The sequence below is a fragment of the Passer domesticus genome, chromosome 1 (genome assembly GCF_036417665.1).
Source record: "Passer domesticus isolate bPasDom1 chromosome 1, bPasDom1.hap1, whole genome shotgun sequence".
Taxonomy (NCBI): domain Eukaryota; kingdom Metazoa; phylum Chordata; class Aves; order Passeriformes; family Passeridae; genus Passer; species Passer domesticus.
Window position 1 is genome coordinate 126,718,019 of NC_087474.1, and position 27,918 is coordinate 126,745,936.

Consider the following 27,918-nt stretch of genomic DNA (forward strand, 5'->3'; position numbering starts at 1 on the left):
GTGTGAATATTTTAGGCCAACACTTTTCTTAGGGAATTTGATTAGAACGAGATTATAATTGCTGCATATTCTAAAAGACATACATTAAAAATATACTTCATGTGCTGCTTTAATTTGCCTTGAATACCATTAACTCGGCAAATTCTCCTGTTAGACAATTTACTCAGTGAAGTTGCTGAGGGGTGAAGGCTGCTGTGAATGTATTTGGGGAGGCCTATGCGAAAACAAGAAATCTTTGATTGTAGCAAGCTCCCCGCATAAAACAAGTGAAAATAAAGGCTGTAGAGTCATTCTTTCTTTGATCTAAAAACATGTGTGAGTTTTCATCAGTCATGTTAAGATGCTCTTAAATCAGCCTTTACTGATTAAATAAAAAATTGAAGATTTGCACTGTATTAACTAAACTTGTGTCCCCTGACTGATGCAGGGTTTTATGCAAACAAGAACTAGGCATAAGCAATTCTGCCCACAAACATGAATTCTTTAATTTCTAAGGCTTAAGTGAGAAAGGTACAGCATGCTGCTCTAGAAATTGTAAAATGCCATTAGGAGATAGGCAGGGAGTCAGACATGGTATGTGGGTGTTGTGGTGTGGGGGATACCTGTATTTGAGTTTTTGCCTTCTGGTGTAAAAAGGCAAGGCAGAAAAGCAGTGGTGATAGCAGACTGTGTGTGCAGAAACCCCAAGATCTTGATGCAGGTAGAGAGGTGCAGTTCATCTGGCTGCTCCTGTTCCTGGCAGAGCAGCAGTGCTTGGCTTACAGCATTGATGGCAAGGCTTGTGGGCAAATGCTTCTCTCCAGTATTCCCTTTATTCTGACTGCTGTTATCAACAGACTCATCGGCAAAAGTGTTATTAACCTAAAACCCAACAAGCCATTTGAAGGTACCTACACCTGTCATTCATGGCTGGTATGGGTTCATGAGACTCTTATGCAGAATTTCTTAAGTTTTTAGAATTGAATTGAGGGTTTATCTGAATTGAAGAACCCCTTGCTCATTCCTTTCTCAGTTAGCACCCCCTTCCCAGCTAGTTCTACCCTCCTGTTCTGGTTTTGGGTTCATTTATTTTCTTTCTCTTGTCTGTGTTATTCAAATGATAGCTGCTTTTGCTTTGCATTTTGATTGCAATTCTTTCAGATCATGTTAGTAGGACAAACCTATGCCTTGCAGTGATATCTAACACAACATGCAGAACAATGTGACTACATCAGGAAGGTAACGTGGTGCACTCTGCTTGTTCTTCTCTTTATCTGTCCTGATTAAGGATGTTGTTGTGACACCAAGTGGTTCTCAACAGACTCCCGAGTCTGACACTCAAGTGCCGGCCACAGCAGAAACCATCGATCCCTTGTTTTACCCTAGCTGGTATAAGTCCCAGTCACGGCAACCAAGCAGTCCAAGCTCAAGCCCGGTGAGCGGGCTGGGGAAAGTAGGGACTCCTGTTTCTCTGGAAACAAGTGCAAAGAAGGCAGAAGCCCCGACAGCAGCAACAATCGAGGAGAGTGCACCAGGGAGTGGTAAGGAAAGTAATGCCACTGCAGCGACGTCCAAGGTCAGTGCTCCCCAAGGCACCCCAGAGGGCTGTGACGTGCAGCAAGGCGGGAACACCAATTGTTAAGGAAAATGTGACTTCATTTTCCTCTGCATGCTAAAGAATAAGAACAATTTCAAAAATACAAAACCAGCACAAATTGTCGTTTCAGCAAATCCACTGGATTTGTAGATGGTTTCAATGTGTGACAGGCTGACTACAGCTTCGAAGCAGCTTGCTGGTGGTTGCTTGTGCTTACCTGCCAGTGCACCTTGCTTGTGCCAGCTGTAATCCAAATTACTCACGCACAGGAACTATTGGAGAGGCCGGTGATGTTGCTGCACATCAGATGTTTGCATGTGTTAGTGGCAGAGAAATCCTGTGCCTGAGATTTATCTCATCACCTGCTGACAATCTGTGTATGTGCTGTCCTACCGTGACTGGTCGAGCAGCTATGGCTTGGCTTCGCCTTCTGCACCTCTGTGGCTGCACCTGGAGTGCTTCCCCATGTGAACACAAAGCTGTGCAAACACCCAGAGCCTTCCTGCGTGTTTGCTTGCCTCGCAGTAAGGAGTGTGATTTCCTGGGTTCAGATCTGTGGCAGAGGGTTTGCTCCAAGGATTCTTGAGACTTGATTAAAAGAGAGCATGAAGATGATACATTTCAGTTCAGGGTTAGACACTCAGCAGCATGATGGGATAACAGATACTGATGTGTTGAGCACAGGAGGATGTTTTCCTTAAAATGACAACATTAGAGTTGGTATAACCTGAATTTGAATAATCCTCCTCCAGCACATGTATACAAACTCCATGTGGCCCAAAGATACAAGGAACAGAGTTGAGGGAGCTGTGCAAGGATTTGCACACTGCACCAGGTCCTGCTCCAGTGTCTGGTGACCAGCCCATGAGCAGCACCCTGTAAATCAAACCATCGTAATTTACACGTTCTAGCTGCATGTTTTAACAAAGCAATTACCTGTATGTGTGCAATGAGAGAAGGTTATGTGTGTGTCTGTGTGTGTGAGAGAGAGAAAGAAAAAGTGGATATTAAGGATTTCGTGCTGTTTCCTTTAAGACTGAAGATGGCTATATAGCATACATAAGCAGCTATATAGTCAAAAATTGTATGACAATAGATAAACAATCGTGCTAGGCAAAAAGTTAGAAGAAGGAGTTCTCAGAGATGTGATAAAAGGGGCATTTATCCTCTGCTAGAGGTTTCAGTCAGTGATACTTGAATTTTGTGGCTGACTTTCTTAACAAAAGTAACATTTGACCACTAAATTGTGGCTAATTTTTCAAGTCAGGGTTTGATTTCAGAATATTTGAGTGGAATTAAAAACACAAGTACTTTAAAATTATGAAATCTACTATGACATTTTCTTCTTAAGTATATTTGAAATGAGCTGGCAAAAAGTAAATTCACAGTGAAATTTATTGGTGCTGTTTCCTCTTATCAGTTACACTGATGACCAAGCACCCTAATCTCACAATAGGTAGGAAAATTCTGTTCTAGGTTAGTTTTCTGGGAGCTTGCCTAAGTGTGGTCTGCACCCCTCAGCCCCAGCAACAAGAAAAGGAACAGAACTTGTGTTTGTGTCTGAAAAATGACAGCAGCCTGGTACCCAGCTTTCTTCATTGGGTACCAGGAGCAAAAACAGGCACATAGGAAAGATGTCAGTTCTTGCTGGCATGTGAGTTTGGGGTTGCTGCATCTCGATATTTTCCCAGATCACAGGTGATACTGGCATTTTGGAAGGAGGAGGAGGATGTGGAGAAGAGTAGCTCATGGTTCTGGTGATGTGGGAGAAAGGAGCAGGGGAAACAGCTGAGGATGGGATTGCCAATGGGCGGGAGACACGGCAAGAGATAGGAAAGCACAAGAAGCAGAAATGTGCAGAAGAATAGAAAAAGAGTAACTGAGTGAGGGTGATGCCATGAGATGATGCTGTGGTCAGATTTAAGGATCTGAGCTGAGATGTGTCTATGTCTCAAAGGAAATGACTGCTGTCATGGGGCAGTGATCATTTTCAAGTATGTGAACTTCAACTTTGTATTTTTCCTGCATGTGATTCTACTCAACCCACTTTGAAGTGCTATACTCCCTTTTCTTTTAAACCCCAGCTGATGTTCTTCACACCACTGTATTTACTCCCTTCTTCTAATTAAAGTATATCATGGAAAAGTGCTGTGGAAACAGAGCTTTTTCACGGAACATAGTGCTAATGACTAGCTCATGTGATGACAACACTGGTGAAGCACTCTTCTTATTTTCTCACAGGAGTTAGCATTCTGCATAACACTTTTGGCATTTCTTATCATACTACATCGCCTTTGGAATCTGATTCAATACATGATTTGTACTTTCATGGGTAGGAAATATTTCATTTTACCATTAACTAACAGTTCAAATAGTGTATCTGGTGATGTTCCTACATAGCTTTAAAGGGCTTTTTCCCTTTCTTCCTATCCAAAAACCTCATGCTAGTTCACAACACAAGCTGCCTAAATCATTTCTTCCTCCTCACAAATGCCACCCTTCAGCTTACTCCTGCATGGTTAAATATTGCATCTCCCTGGTTCAAAATGAAAAGAGACATTTACTCTTGCAGATATATGGGCTTGTATTTCAGTTGCTATTCAGATGACCGGCAGGATGGAGAATCTGTTGGTTGACAGATGTGAAGAACACCAAGCTTTTTCAGTCCAACAAGTAGGGAAGGAAGAGCTGGAGAGTAATAATTGGCATCAAAGGGGTTAAGGTCAGGAAAACAAATCCACTGAATAATCCTGCTGCCAGGATCACCACAGAAAGCAAACCACCTGTGCTCCCTTGGGTGGATGGCTCGAGCCCCACTCTCCAGAGGTCCCCATGGACATAGTGGGAAGGGTCCCCTCACACCCCAGCTCACACAGCACACCCCACATTCCCTTCAGGTCCCACCAGTGTTCAGAGCTATCTCTTGCACATTCCCAGTGAGCATGGAGCACCAATCATGGCCCTGAAATGCAGCATTTGCAGGAATCCCACCCAGTGTAGACAAAGGCTTTTTTTTCCTTAGGTCACATTAAGAGCTGAAATATCCACAAGATAAAGGACAAAGAACTTCACTACCAAATGAAGTTGTCCCAAATACAAACTCTGTAATCTAAACCTTGAATATTCCATAACATTTCTTCTGGAATAATCCCTTTTTTGGTAGACAATATCCATGACTATCCTCAAGCTTCAAATTTGTGCCCCTCTTAGGTAAGACATACATGTGTGTTCAATTTTCAGTGTGATATGACTGATCTACAGAGAATTCTGTATTACAGCTGGGATATTTAACGTTATTTACTGAAAACCAAAAACCTCTGACTCAAAACAACTGTAATTACTTTTGGGTATTTGCTCAAATGACAGAAAAATTCAATGTTGATCTATTCTTCAACACAAAGGTGATTGGTTTTGCCTGCTCACTTTCTGCACTGTAGTCTCAGCCCTGTACATTATATGGAGCATCTATGAAAAAGGACAAATTATTATTCAGCTTTGATGTGCAGAACTTCCAGCACTACGACTGAAAAATATCTCTCGATTAAAAAAATAAAAGGGAGAGGATAGAAGTTATCATCTACACTTTAGCTGCATTAATTAGCAAAAAGATTCACTGTCTGGTAGTAATTTGAATTTGAAAAGCAGTGGACAATGCAAATCTCAAGTTCATGGATCATAGTTTAATCTTCATTTACTTTTGTCTGGTTTTGAAAACTTGTATTATTATTTAAGGACATAGAGGTTGTTTTTATTCCTGGGAAATCAGGCATATGAAGAGCACTATGCTTTCTTTCCCCTCTCTTTTTTTTTTCAATTCAGAATACCTTTTGAAATTAAAAATAGACAAAGGCAGAAAGCTCTTATTTCTACAATTTGAGACCTCTTTTAATGTGGTCTTCAGTGACATCTTTATGATTTATTTAATAATGAAGTAGAAAGGAGGTGAAGGAAAAAGGCATTTTGGTCTCAGATTCTATTTGCATAAAAATGGTTTTATTCTCCATGCATAGTGAAGTGGCTGGTTAGACAGTTTATGTGTCTTTATTTTTCATATGAAAGATCAGGTCACTGCCCTTGTTCCTTTGTGTGATAAGCCCCAAAAGTTAAATAACAAAATTACTTTGTATAACTGTATAATTATTTATAATAGTAATATAAATCTGCATGACTGTCATCATAAGAGCAGCATATAATTTATTTTCAGGCTCTTTTAATAGAATGCAACAATAGGGAATTCATTGTTTTTCAGCAGCAAAAAGAGATCAGTTCCCCCATTAATTCCCAACATTTACTTTATTTAAGGGTCATTTCACTCTAAGAAATTGTATTGATGCAACTATAATTTTCCTCCAGAGTGTGGGAGCAGGGATAAGGCAACAGGAGTCACAGGCCACAGGTGTGCAGATTGCTTGGTGTAAGAAGGGCCAAAAGAAGATTATTCAGCACGAACAAAATAGGTAACTCTGCATCACACAGCTTCATCCTCCTTCAGGGAGAGCTGAAGTCAGCAGTGTGGTCACCACGGGCTGCTTCTGCCTCTGATGGAGAAGGAGAGGCATCTCCAGCAAGAGCAAGTTCAGCAGCAGCTGCTGCTTCTCCCTTGGCTCCCCTCCCACCTGCCTGCTGAGAGTGAGGTGACATTGCTCCCAGCCCAGCTGCCTCTGTTCGGTGTCTAAAGCTGGGGAGATCTGAGCCTCTGGAGATGACAACCAGCAGCAAATGATTACAGCACGGGGAGCAGGAATAGCAACAATGAACAGCCTTGCCACCATGGGGAGGGGTGTGTTAGTGGTGGGTGACACAGACATTAGCAAGCAGCCCTTTCCAGTGCATGGGAGAAAGAGATCTTGGAGTCCCACAGCTTTCCCTAATCATGTTTTGTTGGCAACATCTCTCATGCAGTGAAGCCATATAAATTTGGGAGCATTCATGAAAGTCTTGGTTTGTCTGTGTCTGTGGTTACCCAGTTTATTTCACCTAAGATGAAGTACTGGACCCTGCATCCTGCTGCTCAAATTCCCCATAAGAAAAGAGTCTGTCTGTGGCTCCAAAGGACTCCAGCATATACATTTAGTCTGAAATGAAATGCAAGTTAATCATCTGCAAACAGTAGCCTGATCTAATTTCCTTTTGCAGCCAGCAAATGCAGTGCTTTAATTCCACGAGGATATAAAATATAATCAGGACTGAACTGTTTGGGAGGAGAAATACTAATGGAATGGCCTATGCTAATCTTGTTTCATTAGTTTTAAAATTTTCTATTACTTGCTTGCAACCTTATGCCATCTGCCAGAATTACCATAAGGACAGTCTTCTCTGTATTCATGTACTGTAGTTCTCTTTGCCCTGCTGCTGAATACTTCAATTTCAGCTGGTGATCCTTCACATTTTTTTTCATGAGATAGCTTCAAATCACATCAGACAGGTCAGTATTTAGCTAAGTTTCAGCTGATTGGTTGTCCTGTCAATATGCAGAAAACATGGACAAAATAAGATCATTGAAAACCAAAATCAGGCCAAGAGATTGCGCTGTGCTCTTTGCTCACATACCTCCACTTTTCCATCAGGGTATAAAAGGCAGGGTCCCACATTTTAGCACAGGGCTGCTCTGGAATGTTTGCACAAGCATGGCAGCAGAACACAAATAAGAAATGTTCTCTTCACCAAACTGGAAACTCAGTCTTGCCAATCCGCTCAGGTAAGGAAGAGCAGCCACTTCAAGCTAGCTACTCCAAGAGGGGTTTCTTGCTCGAGAGAAGGCAGTCTTGCGAGGCTGGATCTTGCAGGAATGGTGCTAAGAAATGGTCTCCATTCCCAAAACAAGCTTTCCACAGTTTCCCCCAGAGCAGATCAAGAAGTTTTTTAGCATCAGCCACAGGCATGGCCCAGGTAGCTCTCTTCCAGCTGCTGCAGCTCTTCCTGCTGCTGCTCCAAAAGCTCTCTCCTCCCTGCAACAAGTGTGTTTAGTGCTTATGAGAGATCCAGGAATGCAGACAGCAAAAATCAACTTGATATTTCCAACCTAGCTCTTTATATACCTGTATTTTACCTTTTCTTAGGTGGAAAATTGATGGCTTTATTCCTGCACCATTAAAAAATCTGCAAGGTTTGACTGAATGAAAATGAGTAATCTCTCCTCCACGAAGCTGAGGTTTTTTGTAGGAGACCCTTGAATCAGCTGGTGTAGAAGCCCAAATCAAACTGTTTCAATCTTCTTTCTAAACATCTCTTAAATTTCACTGGGGGGGGTGGGGTGGAGGGGAGCACTCAGCCTGTACCTGAACAAACACTAGATGCAAGAAACTCAGTTAACCACCAAGAAATCCTGCCTTTGCTTCTCGGTAGTTTGACTCAGTGAGTTGGGACTCAGTGATAGCAGCTACATCCGTGGCCATTCAGGCTGATGTTCAGTTGGTGGTAAATTTTGCCTGTAAATTTCCATTTTGTTTCTCGACTTTGTGCTTCAAGTGAATTTTTTCCCCTCAGTTTGGCAATACATGCAGAGGACATCAGCAAAGTCTTGATTGTTCCTCTTTTAACACCTCCCTCTCCCTTAATTTTGAGAATTATCTGGGTGATTCAGAGACAGCAGTGATGAGTCGTGAGGGCAATGCATTAAGACCAGATTTCAGACAACAGTTTCTCATAATTAAAATGAGTGGCAAATACTTCACCTGAAGTTTTCCCTCAAATAGTCTGCTCTGCTGTTTGTCTGGTGAGTCATAGATATCATCTGATTTATGGATATTTCATTTTTTTTCAGTCTATTACTAGTAAAAGCATCTCCACAGTGACAGTTTTGACAAAATTATTTTTCTTGTTGAAATTAATACAAAGCCAGGCTCACCTAGACATTGTCTTTCTATGACTAGCTCATTTAAATACTGAATTCTACCTCCATTCAGCCTCCTCCTCCAAGCATCACTCATTCTGCTCATTGTTAAGGATTTTGGAAAGGAAAATAGAATGTAAACAAAAAATATTTCTTCATCACAGATGAACTGTTGCTGGTTTACATCACTTTGTGGTAGATCTTTGTCACAACTACACAAACCATCTGCTTTTGGACTATTTGGTTAGTTATCTTACTGCCTTGAGACAGCCCAGGCTCTCAGTGCAGCCATTCACTCACCTCTGGAAAGCAGCACTGGCGGTCCTGTAACCATTAGAGATGGATCAATATTTAAATGCCAGCCTATCTGATTGAAAATCCCAGTGGTGATAATTAGTTAACTGGGCCTGAGCCCCTATGTTTGGGCAGGGTATCATTCCACTGGCAGGGTTTCCAGGCTTGTGAGCAGGCGAGGGGCTGGATGCAGCACTCTGCAGTGCCCACCGACTGTGCTTTGAACATGGAGATAAAGACCAGGGGGCCTGCATGTGCAGCCAAAACTAAATGGAAAATGGGGAGACAGACATATCAAACAGTGATGATTCAGTCTTGTATCTCTTTTCAGGTGATATATATTCCTGGCATCTTTGCAATTTTCCTCAGGTCATTAAGTAAGAGACCAGTGACTAATTAAAAAACCCTGTTATCCCTGGCTGCCAGCCAAGAGGTGCTGCGATGTTCAAACCATGCTACAGATGTCAAACAGACATCATGCCTTTGACCGAGCAGAGAATGAGGATCTCACAGTCCTGGGGGATAAGTGATCTGAATTTCTTACTGCTCTTTTCAATTTAGAGAGCACCCTATAAAATCTGCTTGAGTCTATCTCAGCCACTGAAGATGGTGATCGAAATACAGATCAGTCACTCAGAGCACTCCTGGCTCAGCACTTCTGTACACAGAAGTGGTTTTCGTTCATGATGAAACACTTGCTGTATGACTTATTCTATTACAAAATGCCTTACCAAGAAAATGTAGCTGTCATTTCCCCCATTAGTGCTGATGAGCCTCTTCAACATCTGGCAAAATATTTGTTTTTAAAATACATTTGTTTTTATATTTATGGACAAATTCAAAATTTAATTTTATAAAATAAATAAATTTCTTTTTAAAGAAAAATTGAGCTGGTTCCTGCCCAGATGCAGGTCAGTTCCCAGCTTGCCTCTGGGGGCAGTGACTGCAATCTATACTCTATACCCTGTCAATAACTGTGACTGAATCCAAAGCTCTAAGAGCAGAATTTATCACAACTTCCTTGGATTTCACAGGGAACAGTGTGAGATGGACAGAACGAAACTCGATTTAATATCTCACTCATCACTTGGCCGAGTGCTGTGCAAGCAGGCCAGCATTGCTAACGGGCAGCAGAGATTACAATGTGAGATTTGACATGACAGACATCCATCTGGGCAATCACAGTGCTACTCACTGAGCAATTTTGGAGTTTTGGAGTGGAGTCATAGCTTGGATAACAGCTTCGGTTGCTGTGGTTGCAGTAAGGAGCAGATTCAGGCAACTGGAGACATGGAAAAATGAGCACACAAAGAAAAAGTGGTAGCAGCAACAGCTGATGAGGGAAAAAAAATGTTGTAACTGTGGCCAAGACTTTCTTCTTCTGTGATGTGGTGGCTTTAAGGAATGGCAGCAGGTTGTTTTAGCTGACAATCTGGCTTTTTGCACCTCCACTGGTTTTGTGTCTCAGAGAGGCTGTGCTGTGCCCACAGCTCACGTACACCACTCTCACCCCCTGCAGGCTTACGAGAGCCAGGTCAGCCAGTCACTCACAATGACAGAGCTCGGGATGAGCCTCCAAGCATGGGATGTGTATGTCTACACACCTCAAAGCTATGCTGGCTCTGTTATCTGATCCCACAAATGGAGCTCCGGGGTGAATCACAGCCTGAACTACCACTGTGTCATTCATAGGATTTCCAAAAGTTCCATTTGCAGAGGAAGAAAAAGCTTTGAAATACAAAAGTCCACATTAGTCAAAGGAAAGACTCTCTGACAGAGACAGGACATTAAAGCATTACTATTTTTGCTACTTCTCCCTGAAAGCTAACAGCAAAGTTTCTACAATGCAGATTAGATTGATTACTGCCGTGGAGAAGTTCTTGGAAGGTCTTTACTTCACATTTAACTTGTTAATCTGAATTCATATCTATTTGTGTGACAAAGCAGCAGTAGGAGGAAGAGGGAAGAACTGGTATTCATGAGTAGCTTCCTGGCACTGGTGACCAGCATGTACTACGTGACCAGCACTTACTCCTGCAGCCTCTCAATAGGATCCTTCCTTTGCTAGACAGTTCTCCAGCAGGGCTGGAAGTGAGCAGCAATGGTAAAAGGCTGATTAATCAGGAGGTCCCAAAAAACCTTAACTCCAAAAGGAATGAAGAATAGTGTGGATAGATGCAGGACAGGCTGTTCTGATCATGCAGCCTTAATATTAACATGTTTTTAAGATTCTCCTGTTGGGTTTCCTTCATTTTCCTGGCCAGTAGAAGGACTAGGTTTCATGCAAATATGTAGTTAATTACTCTCCATAAAAAGTTGGATCAATGAGGTGCAGGAGTGGGTCAAATATTAAACAAGCATGCTATTTCTGCCTTTTCTTCTTTGAGTTATGAAAAAAAAAAGGTGACTTTTATAGGGAAACTGTATGTCATTTGTCCCAAGTAATGCTGAGAAGAAAGCTGCTCCCCCCCACCATGCTCTAATGCAGTTTCCACCACAGGTTCAAGTGTCTGGACTTCCATGTCCCGTTGGAGATGCATGGAACCTATACCAAAATAAGCCAATTGGGCTGTTCTCCTCTGAAATATATTTTATCACTTTGAGATCATTATGTATGAGACTGCATTAGACATAATTCACAAAGTGTTAATTGTAATATATTGATGATCTATTGAAGAAAGGCATTTCCTCCCGATGGACTTAAAATTCATTACTGACCACTATTAAGAGAGTGGTATGTCTAATTCTGTGTCTGATGGAGCTTGTCTGTGCATATAATTTTGTCTCCTTATAAGCTACCTTATGTATTTCTGTGGCAGGTAATTGTAGAAATATTTTGGAGAATGCTCTGTTGATTCCCACTGATAAAAATGATCCATGCAAAATAAGCAGCCTCTTAGCTTTGAAACAATATTGTTGTGATATACGTGACAGCTGCCAGGTGTTATGCTGAAGGAGCTAGACTGCATAAAAATATGAAAACAAAATGCTTGAACTAAAGTTTAAACTATTTAAAAATAACCTGTTGTGCTCCCTTTGTTTCCGCTGCCTGGAAGTGTTGAGTGCCAGCAGTGTAACACTTGACATTTGAGGCAGACAAACATAGCCTACAGATTCTGTGATTGCTTTGCAACCAGCTAGCATTTTTTAATCGTGCCTGTTCTTGTCAACACTGGGGGTTGTTTCTAAACAAGCCAGCTAAAAATGGGAATTAAATTTAATTTCTAGCTCATTTTCTGAAGCTACAGAAATCACGGAAGCAAGAAACCTGTATTTTTACTGGTTCTCTCTCCAATATCCACACTTTCTAACAAATTCACACCCTTGCTCTCCTGGTGGATGAAGAGGAGGCAGCAAAGGCACTGGGTAGTTCATGTGCCTCTAAGGGTGTGGATCCAGTTTTTCCTCTGGCAGTAAAGGTGATTCAGGAGTTTTTTGCCAAATGGCCCTGCCTCTTATTGCTTCCCAGATGCCACCACTTATAGGGCATTTGTGCTGAGGCAGCTGTGTGTTGAGCTGTGCTGAAATCAAATCATTCAAATGATCCAGGTTTAAAAATATCTTCCTTCACCTCAAAAAAAAAGGTAAAAAAATTGATGTTGTTCCAGTGACATTCCCATTCAGCACAGCCCTTCAAAGAGCTGCAGCAATCCAAAAGGGCAGTGAACCATGGAACCAAAGCAGGAAGAGGTGAATGGGGATCCAAGGGGCAGAACCTTCTTTGGGTAGCATTGTTGCTCCAGAAAATATTCATATAGGTTGTAACCAACCACCTCATCCATCTACATTAAAGTAGATTATGAAGCCATTCAGCCCTTCACCTTTCCTTCCCGCTTCCTAAATTTAAGAGTTTGTGATCTTGTAAAATAATACTGCAGTCAGAGTTCTGAATTCCTATCAAGGAGTGTTTTGATATACTGAAATACTTGGCTGGAATCTTTCTTGTATCATTGCTTAAAAGCCAGATGTAGTCTAACCCAGTCGCCCAGAGGGTCTGTAGAGAGTGAAACCTCCAGAGTGCAATCCACTTCTCTGAAGATGGGACAAATCACCCCTGGTTGTGCCTTTCTCTGATCACTCCCATTAGAGGGGATGAACAGAGTTTGCTTGAATGGGTATCTTGTGTCTGGATGGCTAAAGTTTGTCAATACTTATCCCAGCCTTTGTGCCTAAAAGCTGCTGAGGTTAGTGCTGGTAAAGCAGAAATCAATGTGAAGACTTCATTGTATTTCAAATATATAAAAGGCCTAGACTACATATTTTCCCTCAGCACAAACAGGATAACTTCTGGGACCTAATAAATGAAAATGTTATGACAAACCATCCCACTGACCTCTTTCCTCATCCCCACACCCTTTTACAAGAACCTTACACAGTTTCAAGTAGAGTCCTGCTTATGGATGCAAATACTGAAAGATGCTGAATATTTGCAACTTTGAAACGACTCATCAGGCTCAACTCTGAGATCCTTATACTGTTTATTCATGCAAATTCCAGCGTGCCAGATGCTGAGGAGTGCTGAATGGCTGCTCAGTAGGAGTTGTGGTTGCTCAGCACCTCCACAGAATTGGCAAGTAAACTCCAGCCTGGACTCTGCTTATGGGAAAAACAAAACCAACCATCAGTCATGCATGGTGTTCTTCTCTCCCCACTTCATGAGCTGGCCTGGTGAAAATTCCTGGTGCTTATTGAAAGCACCATCTGATGTCACTTGACACCACAAGGGAAAACATAAATCAAAGTGTAAGTATTCAGCACTCTCTCAGCATTGGCCTAATGTGATGAATGTAATCTGAGGTAAACACTTTAGTTATTCCTTATTACTTTTAGGGACCCAAAGGGTTGGGACTTGTTATTCTAGGAAAAACAAGTCCTACCCGGGAGATCTCCAAGACAAAGATAAAGCTCAGGCAGAAGCTTGACAAGTTACCTAATAGCAATGGACAGACACAATGAAGTGTTGAATCTGGACTGTCTTAAAGGCATGTGGCAAGGGTTGTGCCATGCTCAGCAGTGAGCTTTCCTCTGGGAGCAGAGTAGGGTTGCAGTAACAGGGAAAGCAAGATAATCCAGCATGAGACTACAAGGACCTGCAGAGCGGTCACGTCTTAATCCCAAAGACCTGTTTCTGCATTGTCTTTCACAATCAAGACACGTGGTTCAAAACAGGTCTTTTTCTGTAAAATCTACAGCTGAAATCTTTGTCTTGGACAATTCCAGCACACTGTATAACTCTGAGTTGTGTGGGCTGCTGTTGGAAGGGAAGAATGGACTTATTAACACGGACAAAGGTGCTGCTGGCACCTTTTGATGGTTTCTTGTCTTACACGAAGACAGCATACCTCAGTCACTGTGTGATTCAGAGACAAACACTGAAGTGTCACAGGTGTGAAAACACAAGCCTAAAAGCCAAGGAATGGCCCTACTGTCAGTTTTGTGCTTGCCTCACCCCTGGCTGGGCGTGATGGAAAATGATTGGTTTTGGAAAGGCACATGGAGGTATTGCAGACTAGCAGCCTGCTGAGCGCAGCAAGGTGCAGGAGCAAATGCTTCACCCAGCCAAACCCAGTGGGAATGTGTTGGAGTTCCAACATTGTTTTGCTGACAGAGGAAGATGTCATCGCAGCAAAATATGAAGGAGTTAACACATTATGAAATACAATTTTGGCAGTGATGCAGACAAAGATTGTTGTGCTTGAAATGCAGTACCAGCAGCACTGGTTAACAGGGTAATGCAGTCAGCTTGCCAGTCTAAGTCATTGCATTGTGCTTTCTTTCTTCTTATATATTGGGTCCAAATCCTATTAAACACTCAGCTTAGTGTTCTTAGATAGTTCTTTGCTTCAAAGTTAGTCTTGTTTTACTGTAAATTTTTGGATAGTGGCTGGTTAGAATAGCAAGTGAAAGTGCTAAAGGAAGTCTTCCTTGCACCGGAAGAGAAATGGCAAGGTACCAGTGTGGGTTAAAATTTAAAAAAAAAAAAAAAAGAAAGGAGGAATTGTCTTTTAAACCTCTTGCCAGTCCTATTCTTTTACACGGTGAGAAGTGAGGACCATGCCTGCTTACACACCCTGCTGAGGCCTTGGTGCACACAATTGTACAACCAGTTTCAAAATTACTCTTAGCTAGTCCAGGCACTCTGACTGCCCTTCCAAAAACAAAAGCAAAATTTTCAGCATCACAAAAGACTAATAAACCACCTACACTCCTGCATCTGCCAAGATGAAGAGAGCAGCACCAAATGTCTTATAACTCAGAGTTTAGCCATGTATTTAAGTGTAGTCAGGTTGAAAGATTTGCAATCAGCACTTTCCAGGGCTGAGAGGCAGACCTTCTATAATCAGCTGCCTTCCAGCTGAAGATCTGGCCCCCTGGGCCCAATTCTTTACCATACTTTTGCATGAGCCTGGGAGACAGCCCTTCTCACCAGCACTGCTGGAAATGGGCTTTTGCATTCAAGTAGACAGCTGTTTCTCCCATGTTTTCACCATGCTTGTGGTCTCCATAAAATACATTATAAAGTTGGCAAGCAAAAGTTAACTGCAAGATCCCTGTTTGGGTTTTGCAGTAAGTAGCAATGAGTGCCTTGTTTTGAAAATATGAATCTAAGTCAAAGATTGGTTTACATTTCAAATAGTAAAGCAGTTTCTCAGATAATATTGAAATTAATAGGGCTCTTTCAATTTAGAGCAATCAAGGATATTGATAAAAATGGCACTGTGAACTCTAATTAGATATAAATAAACAGGGATCTATTTCTTTTCATACCTTCATGCTGTCTTGTTTGTTGATGACACTGAAATAGGTAGTAACTGGAATGAAGCCCAATAGCTAATTTATCCTTAACACACCACTAGTTTTTACTTATTCTTGTAGTACACTTCAAAGTAAGTACTTACAAAAATGCTTAGTAAAATCACCAATGCTTCAGTTCCTCAAAAGCATCCCTGCTTCAATGTTTGTTGCTGGATGTATCTATTAGAAACACTGCTTAAGTAACTTTCTGGTTTAGGACAATTCTATGAATGACTGAGATGTTGGAATTTATAGGATACTTCTTTATCATTTGCCCTCTATTGAGTAGTATGTTGATATCAAATAGTTCACCTGAGATCATGCTGAGGTATCAAAAGTAAGCTAAAACCCTGCACAAAGAAGACTGGTGGTGTGGCTGGTTTAATTTTAGGAATGTACAATAATGTATGTGTGGATCTAGGAGTACAAAGGGGAAAAAATCCTGTATATTGCAAGTTAAATTGTGGTTTTAATGATGAAGACATAAGGCTTTCCTTAGCTAGCAAATCACCCATTTTTATATATTTTATCTTTAATAGGATTTCTGATCCTATCACAAAGCAGTCTTCATTCCTTGCCAAAGGGATCTGGAACTAGTAAACTATTTCTGCCTATTGCACTGGTCTGTGAACTATTCAACTAATTTTAGAAATTTCTTTTAATAGCAGCTATTGTATATAAGTCCAGATTCCTTTTTGAACTGTAAGTGTAGGACACCTATGTAAAAAAGAAGACAGATATAAACTGACGTTTATATCTCTGTATTATTTATTTCCTGATCCTCATCTGAGTTAAATTGAAGTGAAATAAATATTAGAAGACTTAAAAAAAAAAAAAAAAAGAAAAAGAAAACACTTCCAAGGCAGATTTCATAACAGCAGAACAAGTATCATTTTGAGTGGCAATGCACTGGCAATAACATTTGGCTCTGGTTCACATCAATCTGGAGGCCCAGCTACACAAGCCAAGCTGGCTCAGGATCACTTCTGAACAGGCATTTATCACCTTCAGTGCAATAATATTCCAGAGGTCCAATTCAGGACTAAGCTCTTTGCACAGATGCGACATGCTCACCCAGCATAATCCTTCCTCAGACACTGGTCATGGCAAGAGTCCCTCTGACTTCTTTGGTGTTAGAAGTCTTGTCTTAGCTTCCCAAATTTCCATGCTCCCTGCCTTTTCCCTTCTTTCCCAATTCGTTCTGTTTCCCTGCATGTTGTGAAATCTTATGGATTTTCATGCAATTCACATTTTCCTCTTCCATTTATCAACCTTTCCTTCCTTTGCAGACTGGTTCTGAGCCATACCCTCAAGGACGAGTGGAGGAAGCTCCCGTGAGCAGTGAGAGGGGTGACGAGCCGGCTCGTCATGTCTTCTCCTTCTCGTGGTTGAACTCACTGAATGAGTGATGACTCACTCTGGCTGGCTTCTGGTGTGCTTCTCCTCAGAAGGACCGTGAGCACAGGCAGCCTGGCTGCAGTCAGCACAGAACTGGCCTGGGAAGGGGCATCCGAGCAGGTCTCATTCCTTGGAACTCAGCTGACCTCCACATCATACCCTTGAACTGACAGACCTGAGAGGGAGGGGAGCATGGGGACAGATTACTGTATGTATTGTAGTCAGAGTGTTTTCCAATATTTTCTTGCTTCCAAGGGGGAAGAAGCATCACTACAGCTTTAGGCTGAGCACTGCTAGTGTTTTGTAACTCACTTGATGGCACATCCCCATGTAGGTGTAAACACTTCACCAATGTTCTTAGCTAAAACACTGGTATGATATTCTCTAGTAGCATCCTTTGCCAAAACAGTGTTTCTCCTCAGTATCCTCCTGTGTCCCCGCTTGTCAGTGCTGGTGACTTCAGTGACACTACCATGTCCTTGGCAGCCCCAAGTCAGGGTTGTGTCTAACAGTACTGGTGCTTCCCAGGCTGCGGAGGCTGAACACGGGAGGGAAGAAGGAAGCTGCCATTTCTTCCTTTGCACTTGCTCTTCCTACTACACCACAACAGATGACGCTTGCAGAAACACATTATTTGTAAGGAAAATTCCCAGTGGCAGGAGTGAGGAAGAGACACTTATCCAAAGCACTGGCCAAGACCCCCCCACAGCTCTGAGTATGTGGGGCAGTTGCTGAAGTGCTGCCCAGTCTGTCCAGGCATAACTTGTGTCCGTGTCTTCTCAGCCATCGGTGTGTGTACAAAAGGGGACATGTTCTTACATGAAACCAGGGTGCAATAAGGTGGTCACAGGTATTCACTCAAGGTTTAATTTAAAGCCCCTGTGCTGTGCTGTAGAAAAGGTAGATGCTGGCTTTCCTGTTCCATGTGCATTGCAGATGTTGAGCCACCAAATGAAATGAAATTTGTGTCTTAAAAGAGGCTCTACAAGCTGTACTGAAGGCGACTCTGTGGTTTTTGTCACTGTGAGTAGGGTGTCAACACTCAGCAGGGTTTAAGAGATTGGCAGGCTGCCGGGACGCTGGGTGCCATAGGGGACCAGGTGTCAAGCTCTGCACTAGGGTTACGTGTGGATCTTTCCCAAATCCCCGAGCAGACCCTCGCTGCTCTGTTTTGGCAGGGGCCTGTGTGGGGCCGTGAGGCTGCGCTGTGTCCCGGCAGGACTGGTGAGCCGGCACTGCAGGCTGGTTAGCAGGCTGTGCGGGGTCAGCCCTCTCCTGGACACCCGTTGCTACCGGCCCTCGCTGGTGTCTGTTTTCCCTGGAGAACGCTCCTTGGAAAACTCTCCTGCGAGAGTTCTGGAGGCTGCACAGACGAGCTCCGTGAAAAGCTTTGGAACTCGCACAGCCCAGAACGAGCGCCGCCCAGCACCGCCACCGCATCGCCTCCGGCTGCTGGAGCAGCTCTTCCCTGGGATTTGGTTCGGGGTGAGGGATTTACTATTTTCTCCCAGTCGTCCTGGAGATTTCCCCCAGCTCCTCCCGGGAAGTTTCTCCACACCCACTGCAGCCTCCCTAGAAGTGCCTGGGAGGGACCCCGCTCGGGCACGGCCGTCGGGACGGGGGAAGCCGAAGCGGGGAGGAACCTGTGCTTTCGTGTGCGGGGAGGATGCGAAAAGGCAAAAGAGATGCGGGAGCGCCTCACCGCCTTCCCACCGCTGCTCCCCGGCGGGAGGAGGCTGCAGGAGCCAGGGAGCCCCCTCGGGGGGCTGCAGAGGTGGGATTCGGCAGCCCTCTGGGATTTGCCCTGGACACCCCGCTCCCGGGAGCAGCCTGGGGCCGGCGGCGTCGGGGCGCGACAGCGGGAGAGCCCGCGAAGACGGAGCTCCCCGGGAAGGAGGGAGAGAGGGAAACATCCCCGGGGGAGATCCAGGGCTCCCCGCGGCTCTGGGTGTCCAGGGCCAGGGGTGCTCCCCCGCCCCGGTAAGCGCTGAGGGAGGAGGAGCAGCCCTCAGGCGTCTAGGCAAGAAAGTCTATCACGGCATCATTACTTTGCAGCTTTTATTAAAAATATAAATATTAAACATTCTCTTACACAACCAAATCGACCGAGCGCTGAAAAGATGTTTTATTGTGAAAATGTTTACAGGAAAAAAAAGTGGATTGAAAGTAGCTTACAGAGATTCCCCCTCCCACCTCCCTGCCCCCAACAGAAAAGTTTTCTGTCTTCTTGGCACCATTTCTTCCAATGCTCACACATCCCTACGTAGCGATGGCACTAGAATAACTGGGAAATGGAGAAATAAATAAAGGTAAGGGAGGTTACAAACGACACTCGTGTTTCTGCACTTGGTACACGGTTGTGCATGCTAGTCAAGGGACAGAGGCTGTTCGGAGTACGCCCTTCTAGGTTTAAAGCTATATAAAAATAAAGAGATGACATCAGAGCAGCACTATGGTACATCGGACGGTGTAATTATTCTTGTGCTAACTGCGGAATCTCTTTGGCAAGGCGGGGAGGGGCCGTTTCACTTCCCGATTATCTCCATCAGTTTCCTGTTGCTGTGAGCTTGCTGCGCTAACTGCTCGGCTCGGGCCATCTCCAAGACTTCTCGCAGGAGGTGGAAAGTCAGATCCAGAGAAATAGGGGGCTCCTCGGATCGCTTCTCCCTCTCCACCGCCTCACCCTCGGCTTCGCCGTCCTCTCGGTTCCCCGGCGAGCGCTCGGACAGCTGCTGCAGCTGTTGAACCGCCGCCCGGAAAAAGTTGCTGGCGGAGGCTTCGGGCTGTAGGTGGCTGGTGCTGCTGGAGGAGGCGGAGAAAGAGCCAACGGGTCTCTTGTGAAGGTTGCCTAGGCGCAGGAAATACTCTTCTCCCATGCGGAGCAGGACGGGCAGAGTTTGCTGCTGCTGCTGCTGTCGCTGCTGCTGCTGCTGGAAGAAATCTGGCTGGTGCAGAGCCCCAGGGGCGGGTGCCGGGCTCTTGCTGAGAGCTCTGCACTCCTGGCAGGGCAGGAGGGCGACCAGCAGGATTCCCGTGGAGACCAGCAGCGGGATCTTCATGATCGGGGCCCAAACCTGCGGGGGCAGACGGGGGACGGGGGTCGGGTTACAAAGCCGAGCGGCGGCGGCGGGCGGCCGGGGAGGGGGCGTCCCCGCCGCCGCTGTCCCGGTGCTGAAGGCGCCGCTCCGCGCCCCTCCGTTCCCCGCACAGCACCCCCGGCCGCGCTCACCCCGGCCCGTCCACCCGCGCCGTCGAGGCGGCCGCTCCATGCAGAACAGCCCCGCGGAGCAGCCCCGGAGCTGCCCGGGGCGGCTCCGATCTGCCCCGGCTCCCGGGGACCAGGCTGGGCTGAGCCCCTGCGCAGCGTCCACGCGTATTCGCCACCCGCGCCTCTTCCCCCGCCCGGGGAGAGGGGGAACGTGGGGTGCCCGTGGCGGGGCGGCTCTCCCCTCCAGCTGTGGGGTTCGAGCGCCCGTTCCCCACCTCCCCGCTCCCTGTCCGGCCAGGACAGCTCCCCGTATCCCGCGGGACGCTCGGCGCAGGGCAGCGCATCCGCTGCGCGCCCGGGCGCGGCCGCGCTCCTACCTGGGGCGGCGGCGGCAGCGGCAGGGCAGGGCGGGCGGCGGCGGGACTCGGCGGTGCCCGGCGTCCCTTCCTCTCGCTCTCCCTCGGAGCCGGCTCCTGGCGAACTTGGGATCAGATTTGGTACTAATCAGAGCCGGGGCGCGGGATTTTTATAGCTTAGACCCTCTCCTGGAATCACGCAGAACTTGCCTAATAAGCTGACGCTCTCCCTGACAGCCCGATTGCGTGCCCCGATCTACTGCTGAATAAATCATGGGGGCCCGTCGGAGCGGCGATGGGCCGAGTTTCGCTATCGCAACCCCAAATCTCACGTCCAATTATATCAACAGATATTTATCGCCTCTGCAGTGACGTCAGCCGGGCCGGGGGCCGGGGCGCAGGATGCCCCCCCCACCCCATTGACAAAAATACTTGAATGAGATTTCCTAGCGGGCGCGTACTATGAGAGGTCACTCCGGGGAAACTTTCCACTCACGGGCCGGCCCGCGGGGAGGGACCCGACCCGAGCGGGACCGGGGCTGCTATCCCGGGCAATCTCCTTCTCCATCCCCGGCCTTTCCCGGCCCCCCGGCCTCCGAGCCCGCCCGCACGGGGCGGCTGCGGCGGGTCGGCGCAGGAGAATCCGCGGGGCGCGCGTTTTGCGTGGGTCCGTCCTTGCTCCGCTCCCGGGGTCGGTCCCGGTGCGGGCAGGGGCGCAGCCGAGCCCGCGGGGCAGAGGCAGGGCAGAGCCGGCAGGGAGCCGGGCAGCGCTGGCACCGGAGCTGCCAGGGACCCGCCGGCGGGAGAGGGGCCGGCAAGGCCCCGGGGGCGGCGGGGAAGGCCGAGACGGCCGGCAGGGCCGCCTGGGAGCGTGTGCGGGGCAGGAGCTGGCCCGGGCGCTGCGCGGCCTGTGCCGGGCCCGCCGGCAGCGCCGCCGCTCAGCCGGGCCCGCTGCCGCTGCCGCGGCCCGGGCCTGCTCCGCTCCCCCGCTTCCCCATCTCTGCCTGGAGGCTACAGCTGCTCCTTTTTCCCCCTTCTCGACTCCGCTAGCTGATCTTCCCCTCCTCTTCAAGGACGTGTGCTTTCCCTGTCTGCCCTCCTCAGCTAAGGCCTTCCCCGCCGGCCTGTCCTAATCCCACGTGGAGCATTTTTCGAGGTGTTCTCCTATGACCTGTGTGTTTTCAGGCTCCAGACCATATTACATCAATGTCTCCACCTGGGTTTCTTGCCCTCTGATCTCTTTAAGAGGAAGTGCTGCCTATGGAAATAACTTCTGCCCACCATCCATTCCATGTGTAATGTGTGTTCTTCCATTTTGCATGCCATTATCTTTTCCAATGTCTCTCAGCCCTCCTTCTCCACTGCCTCAGTTAAAACATCAGTCATATCCTTCCCTTTAAATTGGAGAACTTCACAGAAAACCTTTTGATTTTATCTTGTCTAGACAATAAACTCCTGTGGTCACACACTTGATTGTCTCCCATCACAGTGAGGAGTTGGGACAGAGCAGGTGGTCACATGATACTGATGCAAAGTGATAAATCTGAACTCCATTTCCTTAATAAAATAAAAAAGTTAAAACCACTTAGTGTATGAGGTTGGCCACAGCCCAGTTCTGAGCATCTCCTTAGGGATGCTCTAAACTTCAGTTTTAGTTGTACCTAAAATTGAGTACAGATGCACTTTTTGCAAAGTGCCAAGGAATCAGGTCTTGTGCATCATGAAGAAACAAATGGAAGAACAAGTAGTAGTACCAGAGATTTAGCTCTTCATTACCACTTTTTGCTCAGGCATTCATGAACTGAAATGTGTATTACAGAACAGAATATGTTGTGTAGCTAGTCACAGCAGCAGTTATTTGAATGTTTTTAAAGCATGTCAGCATGGCTTTCAGTGAGAACAAGAGGTTCAAAGAAACAGGAGCTAAGTTCTATCAATTGAAGGAAAATGTAAGAGGTACTTATTAAACTCAAACCCTTCAGATGTTCTCTGGGTTGGATTTTATCACAGTGTCTGCATTTTTAGGTTTAACATACTCTTTTAAAAAACAAAAGCCTCTTAAAGTAATGTGACCATAAATGTAAAAAAAGAAAGAATTTTTATCAAAATAATATTTGTGTGTGTGTGTGTATTAGGGGTGTGATCTGGATAAGACAAAGCGATTGATGCCAGTGAGAAATGGCACAGGTTATGTTATGTTTTTAATAATTTACAATACTATTTAGGCTTCTTCAGGCAGACAGTTTTGTCCTTTGAAAAAATCCAGGTATAGCAAATGCAACATAGAAGCAGGCTGGGGTCCTCAAGTTCTCACAAGAGCTCTACAACCTGCCTCTACAATCTCCTCCGTTTTTTTCCTCACTCCTGGCTCTGAGCATGGTCTGCAATGTCTCATAAAAAAAGCTTGTTTCTAAGCCAACATGGTCTTATTGCCCCACTTTCCTCATAGATCCTGAGTGATGTGTGAGAGGGCTTGCAGCAGTGCAGGGAACACTGTGAGACAGTCGGATGTCTTGATAATGAGGAATATAAAATATCACAGATACATAAACCAAAAAGCACTTCCCTCAGCACTTCAAATGCAGAACTGACTGCCTAGGAATATAAAAGTCCTTTCTCCAGAGTCACTAGCTTCTGAGTGAAATGTCAGCTGTCACTCCTGAAGGAGATTGTAACAGAAGAAATCTTGGCTTCTCGCCAGAGGGGTGAAAAAGGAAGGCAAGGAGGATATCAGGTACATCTGGATTAGAGATTTTTGTTTAGTGTTATAGTTTGAGATTAGCATACCCTTCATAAGAAAAGTGTTCATATTTGACTCACTCTGCAAACATCAGGAGCAAACAGAAATTTTAGTGAATCACAAAATAACATTGTCTAGAAATAAAAAGCACTATTGAGGCCCATTTCCTCTCCTCTGACTTGGGCTGAGTGCTCCTGCCCTTTAGCCTTGGTGATCTCAAACTCAGGCACCTTCTGAAAAGCAATTACAGCTGCTCTGAGGCAGCTCAGAAAGCAAAAGCATGCCCAGAGCATGATGCACCCTGCTGCAAGAGAGCACCTTCAGGAGCTAGAGACATTCACCTTGTTCCCTTGTCTATAAAGGGAGTGCAGACAACCACCTTTGCCTGGCCACTGGATTCTTAGACAGCAATGTGAGGAGAGAAGAATCCCCTCCTCCCTGACTGACCACAGCACAGAGATCACCCAGCTCTAAGTATGGCAATACAAGGGGATGATGTTAAACTGGGGGTATGGCTCTTACCCCAGGTATTTTTGAAGATGTCCAGCTACAAACATGGAAGGACACACACTAGATGTAGATCAACTTTCTACCACAGTGCAATATTTCAATACCACTTTGTCAGAAGGCTGTAAGGATTTTTTTGCACTGGTGAGTTCAGCAAACGTTTCACATCTCACAGTACCCCTTCATTCTTGATCCCTGTGATCAGACACGATCTTACAGTCTGCTATTTCAGGTGAACTCAGCTCATCTCACCCACTCGGAGATGCCAGCAATCATGCACTGACACACGTGGACATCACACTTCCATTTCATCTTTTGGTAGCCTTGATACAAAGAAATCTGTATCTGATAGTTATAAACATGATGGATTCTAGGACAACTGAGAGAAAAAGAAAAGAAAAATTCAAGGTATCTTACTCTGCCTGAAGGTGATAAGTCACTTTAAGAACAAAATACATTTGCATATTATTCCACAGCAGACTGAGTTTGCTAGAATAATCATAGAGAACCTCAATTAAAGTGAGTTATAAAAATCAATCTAAATAAATCAATTAAATACAAAAAAGTATGTTGTAGATCAGGATGAAGAATTAAACTGATAAGGATTTCAGCTATCTTGCCCTTGCTTCTGACCCCAGAAGTCTTCAAAATTCTCTCCTTCACTTTTAATTTCTCTTTCATTTTTCAATCACCTTGCTCTGGGAAGAAAGTCGCATGCTCCTGTCACAGAGATTTTCTGTGGTGCACCTCAGTCTTACAGCAGAGCTCCACCTATAACTTGTACCAGATTTTCCTACAGTCCCATGAGAGAGTAAAGCACCTTAAATTCCCAAACTTTCCAGTGGAGAAGACAGCATTAGAGGATGAAGAAATTTATCAGGTATCTCTCCAGGGATTATGTAAGAAGCAGGAGTGAATCTTGCATTATCTGAGACCAAGTTCATTAGCTCAACCAGAGGACTATTTTCATTTACAACTTCATATTCATACTCTTGATCCTAGATATCTGCTCACAAGACATAATTTTATAGGTTTGGGGGTCCCAGCAGAAGGAGGAATTCCTCAGGAATATCCTCTCGGTTCCACCATGTCTGGGAGGAGCACAGCCACTCCCAGCAGCTCACACATGTGGATTTGCAGGGATGGCCTGGCCCCCAGCTGAGGGAATCCCAAGCAAGGACCTACTGCCCCAGCCAGAGCCTTCCCTTCACCCAAAGCCCTGCCTGTTCAGGGGGTCACACGGGGAGGAGCTGCTCCCACACCCTCTTGGACAACACCAAAAAGCACTTCTGGAGGCCTCACAGCATTGCTGTCTTCTCCTGAGCAGGGACAGGACTTGCAGAAGCTGTGAGAAGCATGCAGGCAGGAAAGTGCTGTGTCTCTCTCCTCCTGACAGCCCTCATCCAGGGAGGCAACAGCTGACCTTTATATTTACCTCACAAGACTTGTCAGGTGCTATTCTTGCTCTCAGATAAGGGCTGAAGAAGGCTGCACAGGCACATGCATGCTGTTGATGATAATGCTGCAGGAACTAATCTCACAGTTATGGTAGCAGCAAGGAAATCCATCAAACAGGCATGTCCTGGGAGTGCCGAGCAACTGGTTCTCCTGGCTGTCTTGGTGTCTGGGTACTTTTGGCCATGAAAGAAATTTTTCTGGCTAGCTGAGTACCCAATTTATCTGTCTGGCCTTGGTGCAGACCGGGGCAAGGACAAGGATTTGGGTTTGTATCTGGCACACATCTGGAGCACTGGTTCCCTTCAGTTCAGAGTGGCAGAGACATGGACACGCACAGACACGATGGACAGCAGGGTAAGGATGAAGTGAGAGAAACAGGGGAGCTGAGCCAGGGGAGGGCAGGCACTGGGCACACCCCTGGCCAAGGGGAAATAGAGGAAACCAGGGTGGAACTTCAAGGAAGGGCAGGGAGGGAATTCCGCAGTGCCTCTCCCCAGGAACGTCTCTGTCCCGGGAGGTTAGAGCCCAGAACTGACCCTAAATTTGGGGCTGGGAGGGGAGCACAGAGCCCGCAGTGCTGTAACCACATTATGGATGGCTCTTGGCAGGCTTGTTCCAGGAAGTCTGTGAAGAACTGTCCACAAAATGCCAGGAGCAGATGTGAGTCTTTCTGCCTGCCCAGCTGGGATGTTCCTATGGGAAAGACCACTGGGCCAGAGATGGCTTCAGCCTTCAAATACACCACTGACACCAGGGACCCTGCCTTGATCTTGTCACATGCAGCACGAGGGCTCTCATCAGCCAGTAGTGTCAGCAGCAAGCTTTAGTGCACTTTGCTCTGACGTTGTAGCCATGTCACGAGCATGGGGGAACCAGGCAGCCGGGGTGATGGATCTGAGCACTACTAGAAAATTCAAGATAAATATTTGAGCACAGCTGAGCTGTTGTGGCATTTTCTGCAGCATCCAGGCACAAGAGATTTGAGCAAACTTCTGGATCTCTGTTCTTTTCAATGGCCAACCCACTGTTCTCCTGTTGGAGAAAGTGGTAATGGAATAAATGCTGGAGTTTGAATTTTCAGGAAGTGAAACCCTCATTCAACTGCAAAACATTCACCATGTGTGCTTGTTGTGAGCCAGGATTTCCTTCATAATCACAGAATAGTTTGGCTTGGAAGGGCCTTTTAAAGGTCATCTAGTCCAGCCCCCTTGCAATAAGCAGGGACACCTTCCACTCAATCAGAGCCCCATCCACACTGATGGTGAAGGTTTCTAGGGAGAGGGCATCTATCACCTCTCAGGGCAACTTGTGCCAGTTTTACCACCCTCATTGTAAAAAAACTCGCATCTAAATTAAACCAATCCTCTTTTAATGTAAAACCATTACCCCTTGTCCTGTTGCAGCAGGCCCTGCTAAGGAGTTTTTCCCCATCTTTCTCATCAGCCCCCTTTAGGTACTGGAAAGCACCTTAAGGTTTCCCCAGAGCCTTCGGCTGAACAACCCCAACTCTCTCAGCCTTTTCTCATAGGAGGGGTGTTCCAGCTCTTTGATCACCTTAGTGGCCCTCCTCTGGACTCACTCCAACAGGTCCATGTCTTTCCTGTGCTGAGGATCCCAGAGCTGGGTGCAGTAATGTCAAACACATGATATATTCATTCACATATAAGAGTATATACAAGGGAATGAGACTGAAAAATGAAAACTGACTAGAGGGGGGAAATGATCAGTGAAATTAAAGGACTTCTATGATGCCAAGGGAACTCCTGCTCTGGAATCTTGTTATGACTTCAACTGTTGCTAAAAAAAGAGAAAAATTTAAAAAATCAAATTTCAAGCTTAAAGACATCACCCAGATATATCATCAGGGCTGAGAATCCCCAAATAAACACCAGAAGAACTGAGAATTAATCTTCTCTAAAAATCTTATGATTTTGAAAACAGTCTCAATATCTGGGGGAAAAGGAGACGAGGGCAGAATGATTTGGAGTACTTGAGATGTTGCAATTGCATTCTCACTCCTTTCAAGTGAGGAAATATGGGAAGAAATACAAACACACTATCTATCTTGAATGGCTGGGCAACGAGCTATATATAGAACCTGCTCTGTCCTACTTAAGTTATGACTAATGCTAAACAATTAGAAATTCAGATGTCTGAATATTTGAAGTAGCAAACATCTCTAATGCACCATTTGTTGTTCATTAAAAAATAGAAGAATCAAAGTCTCTCAAAGCTCCGACTAGGCTGCACTTAACAGGTGCATGTTGCTGGAAGTGGAGCCCCATGAGATTAATTGCAAGGGATAATGAACAAGATGAGGCGTTTCTTGGAAAAAAGGATTGTTGTCTTTGTAATGACCATACTCATGCCAGAGACTGCAAATTCTTTAGGGAAGAGACTTTCTTTTTTGTACCATGCCTGCCTGGTGTCTAGCACAGCAGTGCCCTAGTCTGTGACTAGGAATCCTAAGTGCTACTGCAATTCAAACAGTACATTATAGTAAATGGTAGTATTAAATTATCTGGGTACATGAAGTTGGTTTTCATCAGCATCTCTGCTATACAGAATCAACAAACATTTCTCTAAGCCAGAGAAACAGTTTTGGTTTTTTGTTTTTTTTTTTTTATTTGAAAGCACTTCATTTTTAGGAGAAGACAATGCTAATACAAAACTACAGTTTACTCTTAGGATTTTGGCAGGATTTTTTGTCTGGTCCTCCTAATTAAGGGCTGCAGTGTCTGTAGTAGGTTTTGA

The 27,918-nt window shown here is 45.3% G+C and overlaps 2 protein-coding genes across 5 annotated transcripts in view; one reads left to right on the top strand and one right to left on the bottom strand.

Moving 5' to 3' along the window:
* TRIM55 (tripartite motif containing 55) overlaps positions 1–17,894 on the top strand; it is a 35,453-nt gene extending 17,559 nt beyond the window's left edge. For 2 of the 4 annotated variants that reach the window (XM_064387818.1, XM_064387807.1), the window contains 2 exons: positions 1,268–1,555; positions 16,787–17,894. In XM_064387818.1, coding sequence (XP_064243888.1) covers positions 1,268–1,555; positions 16,787–16,906 — 408 coding nt within the window. In that variant the 3' untranslated portion in view covers positions 16,907–17,894. The remainder of the gene's footprint in view (positions 1–1,267; positions 1,556–16,786) is intronic. The other 2 variants (XM_064387834.1, XM_064387827.1) reach the window with 1 other exon arrangement.
* A 1,045-nt stretch (positions 17,895–18,939) lies between these two features.
* CRH (corticotropin releasing hormone) lies at positions 18,940–20,789 on the bottom strand. The gene is made up of 2 exons (XM_064387847.1): positions 20,481–20,789; positions 18,940–19,969 (listed from the first exon to the last, which is right to left on the bottom strand). Exon 2 carries the CDS (start codon positions 19,952–19,954, stop codon positions 19,421–19,423), a length of 534 nt encoding a protein of 177 aa, XP_064243917.1. The 5' UTR covers positions 19,955–19,969; positions 20,481–20,789; the 3' UTR covers positions 18,940–19,420.
* Positions 20,790–27,918: the final 7,129 nt, after the last annotated feature.

Bases quoted from the DNA above. Each gene is read 5' to 3' on its own strand.
- CRH (XM_064387847.1), bottom strand. From the start codon at position 19,954: ATGAAGATCCCGCTGCTGGTCTCCACGGGAATCCTGCTGGTCGCCCTC.